The sequence below is a fragment of the Lithobates pipiens genome, unplaced genomic scaffold, assembly GCF_037356315.1.
Source record: "Lithobates pipiens isolate NorthernLeopardFrog02 unplaced genomic scaffold, aLitPip1_a1.2 Scaffold_10, whole genome shotgun sequence".
In the NCBI taxonomy this organism is placed as follows: Eukaryota; Metazoa; Chordata; class Amphibia; order Anura; family Ranidae; genus Lithobates; species Lithobates pipiens.
The window spans coordinates 169,625,205-169,634,890 of record NW_027507686.1 but is presented as its reverse complement, the minus strand read 5'-3'; the positions used below and the strand labels follow the sequence as shown (position 1 = coordinate 169,634,890).

General features: G+C 42.2%; 1 protein-coding gene across 2 annotated transcripts in view; it reads left to right on the top strand.

Annotated features, from left to right (window-relative positions):
- Window positions 1–321: 321 nt before the first annotated feature.
- SYVN1 (synoviolin 1) overlaps window positions 322–9,686 on the top strand; it is a 68,851-nt gene continuing 59,486 nt past the window's right edge. Inside the window, exon 1 of one of the 2 annotated variants that reach the window (XM_077459704.1) lies at window positions 322–468. Coding sequence is in view for 1 of the 2 variants with exons in the window: in XM_077459696.1 (XP_077315822.1) it covers window positions 472–487 (16 nt within the window). In the remaining variant the exon portion in view is untranslated. Of the gene's footprint in view, window positions 488–9,686 lie in introns of both variants that reach the window. The other variant, XM_077459696.1, reaches the window with a different exon arrangement.

Here is a 9,686-nt window from a genome sequence, read left to right as displayed (position 1 = left end):
AAACAAACAAATGATAAGCTTAGATAGAATGATAATGCTATCTAAGGTTCCAATAAAAACTTCCGTTCACTTTACATTTTCTAGTAATCCCCACCACAAGTGTTTCACTTGGTACATTCCTCTCCGTTATCTGAGGCTGACAGGACGGTGGCACTTAGAAAACAATAGGGGTGTTTAATTAAAAAAAAATCTATATGTGAACTCGCTAGCTACCGCCCGTGCAAAGTGTTTGCTGCCTAGGAAGGGTGTGTGGTGGGGAGTGAAGTCAGTTCTTCAGATGAAGACGAGCTGAGCACCGAGGTGTGATGCGGGGTCTATGTGACTCCCCCATGGCTCTGTTGTTTGGGATCGTCCAACCGGAAGTGAGGTGTCTGTTGATTTAGGCGCTTCCTGTTTTGGGGTGTTAGTGACAGCAACATCTGGGAAGGGACCGGGGACTGTGAGCGGAGCTGTGACTGAACCACCGGGGTAATGCTGATGGTGATGTGTGAGTGGCAGAGACATGATGTGTGCGGGGTGGAGGGAAGGGAGCAGACACACACACACACACACACACCCGGGGGTTCTAATAAGGGGACAGTGCTGGGTGATGGGAGTGATCAGGGGATGCTTTATTTCTGGGGGTCGCACCTGACAGAGAGATTATACTGGAGGGGCAGTGATCTGCATGGTGTGCAATACATCGCCCCCTCACCTTCATCTCTCACTAATGTTTTATTCCATTTTTAATATTCTTTAAATGTAGAAGTGATAAGAATGTGGATGTGATCTGCCTATCCCTCCTGTGACCTGGGATGGATCTGGGGTGTCAGGAGATCAGCTTTCATCTCCCCTCTTATCACCAATCTGCACAATTAGTATTGGGGAGAAAGTATAACAGGCACAACTTATTTCCCTTTTCTTCTTCTTTGTTTTAGTTGTGGATATAATGGACAGCTGTCAGGGTTATGGTGCAGGCTGTGCCCCTGTTAGGGCTCATTCACAGTAGTGTTGATCTCTGTAGAGCGATTTGCATTCAGATCTCCCTTTTAGAGAGAAATTGGCAGAGATGTGGCGTTGTATCACCTCCTCACCCCCTCCTTGTATCCCACACTAGTATGCCACAACCGGGTGCATTGCATGCGGATGTGTGGCACTTGTGGAGTGGCCCATTCACTTAAATGAGTCATATTTGGCTAACACTATGCCCTCCGAAAATGACGGGGCTGTAGCACGTGTACACCCCCCAGCTGCTGCCTCTAAACAGGGTAAAAGTGCATCTCAACCTTGGGGTTTTACCAACTGCTAGTGTGAAAAAAGCCCTTAGGGAGATTCACTCTCTATATGTGTCCTGTTTATGGTTATTCCTGAGAGTGACAGAGGTGATAACTCTTGCTTATTGTATCCAAAATGGGGGGGGGGGGGGGGGTCTTTTGCTTTAAAGCGGTAGTAAACCACTGGATGATTTTTTATTTATTTATTTTTTTCTGACCTGAAAGGTAATGTCATAATGTGCTAGTATGCATCGCAACTGAAACTTACTTGAGAACAAAGCCTTGCATCGCTTTCACCGCTGAAGGAGGCTTCCATCTTCTTCACCCGGTCTTCTTTCTGGGTCTATGGATGGCTGTGTGACTGGCTGGAGCCCTGATGACATCACTCCATGCAAGGGGAAGCCGCCCTGATAGCCGTTCCTTCAGAGTGCACCGGTGACATCATTGGCTGCATATACACTAAATATCCCCTAAATGGTACCCGTTTAGGAGATATTTACAGTACCTATAGGTAAGGCTTATTATAGGCTTACCTATAGGTACAAGTCAGGGGTGGGAGTTTACTCCCATTTTAAGTTATACATTAATGTGTGTATGTATAGACAAAACACCCCCCCCCCCCTTTTTGTTGTTGTTTTGTTTTTGTTTTGTTTATGAGAGAGGTTGAATCGGAACTGCCTGAAAATAAATGGGGGCAGGCTCTTTATTGCAGATAAGAATTTTAATGTCTCTTCTGTGATAAAACAAACCTACTTCCTTTTTGCAGCCTTCTGTAGGATGTACACCGTGCTGCATATTCAAAGCTCTATGTACATCCTCAGCACACCTCAGAGCTGGAATGAATCCATTCCGGTGCACATGAACAGGACTTGGGCCATTCCCCACCAGACAATAAAGATAGCCAAGGATCCCAAACCTGGAAGAAGACCAAAGATGATGGCAAGGGAAAGAGGGTGAGTTCAGCTCCACTTCAAAACCCCTGACCAGGATTAACTTCTGATTGATTGTTTTTTTGATCAAAGTGTCCTATATATTTACTTGCCTTAAAGTGGTAAAAGCTAATGTACTGCAGCTTACCAATTTTTAGAGGTGATGGCTGCATTTTTGTTTATATATATATATATATATATATATTTTTCACCTTCTTTTAATAGACCAAGCTGTTCTGCAAAAGTTGCAGTTGGAATCTTTAGACAAACTTTTTTTATTTTTATAGGAGAAGTAAACCTTTGTAAAAGATTTTTGGGAATTCATCCCTCAGGGACTTTTAGGCTGGATTCACACCTTTGCATTTTTAGTGCTTTTTGCATTTTGCAGATTTGCACTGCAGTCCATTTAACATGGTTTCCTATGAAACACGTTCTGTAGTGCAAAAAGCACTAAAAATGCATAGGTGTGAATCCAGCCTTAGCCATAATATGATAGTATACACAATGTATTGGCACAATATTGTAGATTTAACTGACAAGGGATTCCCTTGGTCCCCCCTGCTGCCATCTTCTCCTGATCATTCTTTTTTGCTGGATCCAGAAAAAAATAAAGATCCCAATCTAAGGCCTGATTCACACCTATGCAGGTTGCATTTTGCATTTTTCAATACACGTTTTTGATCCATTGAAGTCTATGGAAGCAAAAACCATAAAAACAATCCTTGGCCATTTCCATAAAATGCAGATTTGAACTACATCCATAGGAAGCCATGTTAAAGGGACTGTAGGGTGTTTCTACAAAACTGAAAAACGTACTAAAAAATGCATAGGTGTGAACCAGACCTAAACTCCTTTTTTTAGTTGCTGTAAGCTGTGGTCAGCTGATGCCTATAAGATGGGGATCTCTAAGGAGCAGCATCAGCAGAGGGGGAATGAAGGGGGTCATTGAACTTGGGCTCAATAGAACTGCTGGATTTTTGGTTCTCACCAAATCTGGAAACGGCAGCAAAGGATGTGGAGAAGGGATTAATATGGGTATATCTGGCTTCACAAGGTAAGTGTGTGTGTGTGGGGGGGGGGGGGGGGGTACTTAGAATGGAATGGAAAAAATATATATTTTGTGTGGTGCGGGACATTCGCTTCCTCACCCAAAGATGTAACAGGAACTTAGTGGAAATTTACCAAAGTAGAATTCTCCTCTTAAGCCCCATACACGCTATCAGATTATCTGCTGATTTTTTTTTTTTTTCCTTCAGATTGACCAAAACCATGTAGTAGAAGGGCCTGCCTGATTGAAACTCCTAAGGTTTGTCCTCATATTATATGGTTTTGGTAAATCTGAAGGAAAAAGTCAGCAGATAATCTGATAGTGTGTATGGGTCTTTAGACAGGTGTCCCCATTGGAATATTTCCCTTTACCTCTAATACTGAAGAACAGTTTGCATTTCAGCTTACTATTCTTGGCAGCAATGGTCACCATTAGCAATGGTCACAATTTTGTCTAGAGATACATTTGATGTTACATAAATAGGGATAACTATTGGTCCTGTACCCTTCCTTTTTACTCCTTTTATTTATTTTTGAGACAGGCAGTTACAGGCAGGTGGGACGTTCTTTGTAGGACGTTTCATATCGGTATTAATAGAACCTGTTCAGAAACGTAATTGCTGGCTTCCTGTTAACAGATGCTTCCTGCAGGTGCGGAGGATCACATGATCTGGTTAAAGCAATACCTCTGCTTAGTGCTCAGCAGAGGTATAGTCCATATAGGGTTGATGAATACAGACGATTTGGGGAAATGTGTAAACCTATGTAAATTTGTCAGAACTTTCCCGCACCCAGGGAACCGCAGGTGTGTCATACAGTCTGCCATTCAGGGCAATGGTTGTATGCGCCTATTTTGTAAACCATGGTGCTTCATAGCATCAGCCTTTACCTCTGCCAGTGCGGTCCACATGTTTCTAGACGTGAAACTTCTGAGTTCATGAAATACATTGAACGTAAAAAGGAGCAGTGGTATTAAGGCTACTTTCACACTGAGGCGTTTTACAGGCACTATAGCGCTAAAAATATTGCCTGTAAAGCGCCTCTTCTGTCACTCCAGTGTGAAAGCCCGAGTGCTTTCACACTGGAGTGGTGCGCTGGCAGGACGCTCAAACAAAGTCCTGTAACCAGCTGCTTTTAAGCTCCTAAAGCGCCCCTGCCCATTGAAATGGGCAGGGGCGCTCTTAACTCTTTTTCAGCCCACTAGCAGCCGAAAAGCGCAGCTAAAATGACGGTAAAGTGCCACTAAAAATGGCAGCACTTTACCTCTGATGCCTCAGTGTGAACTTGCCCTTACAAAAGCATATTTGCATACAGAGATTCAATTGTATGGCAGAGTGTAAGCTGCAGCTCCCTGGGTACCCAGAACTTTTGTAAATTTACATTAAGCTAATAAAATGTTTAGAATTGTCCCTGTGCATGAACCCTTCTTGTATGCGTCATATTATGATGACTAATGTTTGCCAAGTAACCTCTTCCCCCTTCTTTTTTTTTTTTAAGGGTTCGTATTTCTTCCTAATGTTTGCCAAAAATCACGATTTAAAGTGGTTCTAAAGCCTAAAACTTTTTTTACCTTAATGCATTGCTTGCATTATTGTAATAAATTCTTAGTCATAGAAGTTGATAGAGGAATCTCACCCGTTGAGCCGTTGTTTGTATGTGTGGGGGCATGGGCTGCCGTCCCTGCTGGGAGAACACAGTGATTGCCAGTGGCTATAGGAGCTAGCAACAATAATCGCATGTAAAAATTCAACATGCTGGTTGTACTCAAGTTGATCAGTGGTTCGACTTGGGTACAATCAACCTGCCCAGATGGTCCCGAACCATCGATGGCTGGCTTAAGGCTAGCCATACATCTGCAGGACTGAATGAGAAAAAAAAAAATCGAAGAGTTCCTCTTCCACACTTCGGCTTTAATATTTGGACAGCCGCAGCACCCACAGCTGCTTGAATGCCCAAACAGCAACTACATCTAAGGATTGCGGGCAAATTTTCAACCCCCAATTTAACAGGAATCAGATGAAATTTGAGCCATGTGTTTTGAGCTTAAAGGATAAGTTCACTTTTTAGAAAAAAATAATAAAAGCACATTTTTTTATTTTATTTTTTTTTGCAGTTAAAAGTGCGTTTTATTTTTTATTTTATTTTTTTGGAGCCTGTAAAACATTGCAACAGTGATCAGTAGTTCTTTCACACAGAGTTGTATGTGTGAATGATGTTGATGTGTGGGCGGAACTTATCCTTTAACAGAGGATCAGATGTTGTGGGCAGACATATCACTTCCTAATGGATTACCATTTCTACCTAGACCTGTCAATCATTGGTGTGATTATTGATTTTTAATCTTTGCGCACACAATTGGACGCTGGCGGTGTCTGGAATCATCCCTATAAATTGATCACGGTTCTCCTGAATAGGTTTCTTCACTTTCATGATGCCATGAATCCTCTCTTGACTTTGTAGTTTACTGGACTGAAGTATACATACAGTGAGGGGAAAAAAAGTATTTGATCCCCTACTGATTTTGTACGTTTGCCCACTGACAAAGAAATGATCAGTCTATAAATTTAATGGTAGGTTTTTTTTGTTTTTGTTTTTTAACAGTGAGAGACAGAATAACAAAAAATATTCAGAAAAATACATTTAAAAAAATATATCAATTGATTTGCATTTTAATGAGTGAAATAAGAAGTATTTGACCCCTTCGCAAAACATAACTTGGTATTGGGGGGAGAAACCCTTGTTGCCAATCAGAGGTCAGACGTTTCCTGTAGTTGGCCACCAGGTTTGCACTCATCTCAGGAGGTATTTTGTCCCACTCTTTGCAGATTCTCTCCAAGTCATTAAGGTTTTGAGGCTGATGTTTGGTAACTCGAACCTTCAGCTCCCTCCACATATTTTCTATGGAATTAAGGTCTGGAGACTGGCTAGGCCACTCCAAGACCTTAATGTGCTTCATCTTGAGACACTCCTTTGTTGCTTTTGGCTGTGTGTATTTGGTCATTGTCATGCTGGGATACCCATCCAAGAGCCATTTTAAATGCTCTGGCAGGGGGAAGGAGGTTCTCACCCAAGATTTGAAGGTACATGGGCCGTCCATCCCTTAGCAGAAAAACACCCCAAAAGCATAACGTTTCCACCTCCATGTTTGACGGTGGGGATGATGTTCTTGGGGTCATAGGTAGCATCCCTCCTCTTTCAAACACTGCGAGTTGAGTTGATGCCAAAGAGCTCCTTCTTTTTTTTTTTTTTTTTTTTGTCATCTGACCACAACACTTTCACCCAATTCTCCTCTGAATCATTCAGATGTTCATTAGCAAACTTCAGATGGGCCTGTACATGTGCTTTCTTGAGCGGGGGGACCTTACAGGTGCTGCAGAATTTAAGTCCTTTACAGTGTAGGTCTTACTAATTGTCTTTTTTATTTTTTGGTGACTATGGTCCCAGCTAACTTGAGATCATTGACAAGATTCTCCCGTGTAGTTCCGGGCTGATTCCTCGCCCTTCTCGTGATCATTGAAACCCCACGAGGTGAAATCTTGAATGGAGACCCAGACCGAGGGAGATTGACAGTTATTTTGTGTTTCTTCCATTTGCAAAAAATCACACCAACTATTGTCACCCTCCCACCAAGCTGCTTGGTGAGGGTCTTGTAGCCCATTCCAGCCTTGTGTAGGTCTACAATCTTGTCCCTGACATCCTTGGACAGCTCTTTGGTCTTTATCATGGTGGAGAGATTGGAATCTGATTGCTTCTGTGGACAGGTGTCTTTTATACAGGTAACAAGCTGAGATTAGCAGCACTCCCTCCAAGAGTGCTCCTAATCTCAGCTTGTTACCTGTATAGAAGACACTTGAGAGCCAGAAATCTTACTGATTGACGGGGATCAAATACTTCTTTCACTCATTAAAATGCAAATCAATTTTATAACCTTTTTGAAATGCGTTTTTCTTGATCTTTTTGTTGTTCTGTCTCTCACTGTTAAAATAAACCTACCATTAAAATTGATAGACTGATCATTTTTTTTTGTCTGTGAGCAAACATACAAAATCGGCAGGGGATCAAATACATTTTCCCTCACTGTAGCAAAAGGTTGTTTGAACAACTGTTTGTTTACTCCTGATTGCTCTGTGCTGCCACATACAGACTGGAGTATTGATGTATTTAATGTGAATGTATATTTTATTGTAGACTTATGACTATGCTGTGTATTTATACCTGGGTGATCAGAGGTGCCCTGTGGTTGGAGGCATACAGAGTGCGTATATAGCTTTACCATTAGACCTCCCACACACACAGAAAAAATGCTGCTTTCAGAAGCGGTTTTCATTTTTTTTTCTTGTACCTCCTGAATGCAGCTCTATTTCTGCCAATATGTCAATGCACATTGTGGCATTTAAGTTTGCATTTTAGAGTAGTATTTGGGGGCATAAAAAAAATGTCCCAAATCTGCATTCAAAGAAGACCTGTCATAGTTTAGGCACATATATAGATAAACGCGCATGCATGTTGGAAACACTTACGGTAACCCTTTTTTTTTATTTTATTTTTTTTACCTTAATGCATTCCCTGCATTAAGGGAAAAAAAAATGTTTCACATGTGTATTGCCTCCTTACTCGCTTTTATACTTGTCTGAGCCCGATCTATATCCGACGCTGTGCCCGCCTCTAACAGCTCTTTCCTCTTTTCCCCACTCTCGCAGGCTTTGCTATCAGTGAAATTCTGGATGCGGCTGTAGGTGTGCCACAGTAGGAAGGGGCTTCCTACAGTGGCACCCACTGAGAAGAGGAGTGCTGGAAGGAGACCCTAGAAGAAAACTGGGGATACTCTGTGCAATACCACAGATATTGACAAGTATGTACAGTATCTTACAAAAGTGAGTACACTCCTCACATTTTGTAAATATTTTATTATATCTTTTCATGTGACAACACTGAAGAAATGACACTTTGCTACAATGTAAAGTAGTGAGTGTACAGCTTGTATAACAGTGTAAATTTGCTGTCCCCTCAAAATAACTCAACACACAGCCATTAATGTCTAAACCGCTGGCAACAAAAGTGAGTACACCCCTAAGTGAAAATGTCCAAATTTTTGCCCAAAGTGTCAATATTTTGTGTGGCCACCATTATTTTCCAGCACTGCCTTGGGCATGGAGTTCACCAGAGTTTCACAGGTTGCCGCTGGAGTCCTCTTCCACTCCTCCATGATGACATCACAGAGCTGTTGGATGTTGGAGACCTTGCCCTCCTCCAACCTGCATTTGAGAATGCCCCACAGATGCTCAATAGGGCTTAGGTCTGGAGACATGCTTGGCCAGTCCATCACCTTTTACCCTCAGCTTCTTTAGCAAGGCAGTGGTTGTCTTTGGAGGTGTGTTTGGGGTCGTTATCGAGTTGGAATACTGCTCTGCGGCCTAGTCCCCAAAGGAAGGGGATCATGCTCTGCTTCAGTATGTCACAGTACATGTTGGCATTCATGGTTTCCTCAATGAACTGTAGCTCCCCAGTGCCGGGAGCACTCATGCAGACCCTGACCATGACACTCCCACCACCATGCTTGACACTGGGCAAGACACACTTTTCTTTGTACTCCTCAGCTGGTTGCCACCATACACGCTTGACACCATCTGAACCAAATAAGTTTATCTTGGTCTTGTCAGACCACAGGACATGGTTACAGTAGTCCATGACCTTAGTCTGCTTGTCTTCTGCAAACTGTTTGTTTGTGGGTTTTCTTGTGCATCATCTTTAGAAGAGGCTTCCTTCTGGAATGAAAGCCATGCGGACCAATTTGATTCAGTGTGCTGCTATAGTCTAAGCACTGACGGGCTGAACCCCCACCCCACCCCACCCCGTTTACCTCTGCAGCACTCATACGTCTATTTGCCAAAGACAACCTCTGGATATGATGCTGAGCATGTGCATTCAACGTCTTTAACACACCTGCTCCTCATTCGCACGAGACCTTGTAACACTAACGAGTCTCATGACACCAGGGAGGGAAAATGGTTAATTTGGACATTTTCACTTAGGGGTGTACTCACGTTTGTTGCCAGCGGATTATACATTAATGGCTGTGTGTTAAGTTATTTTGAGGGCATGGAAAATTTACACTGTTATACAAGCTGTACAAACTCACTACTTTACATTGTAGCAAAGTGTCATTTCTTCAGTGTTGTCACATGAAGATATAATAAAATATTTACAAAAATGTGAGGGGTAGTACTCTTTTGTACTCGTGTGAGATACTGTATATAAAAATATATAACTTTTTTCAAACACTTTAAATCCAGTGGCCAGAATAAATGAATATTGAAGAAATGAGTTTACATACATGTGCTTCTAAAAGCCGTCCACCTGTAAAACTTCAGATGGAAGTATTTTAAAGGATAAGTTTGCCTTTTGTAACATCTTACACCCGTATTCAGGGTTCTGTGAATGAATAAACTGCAAGTAC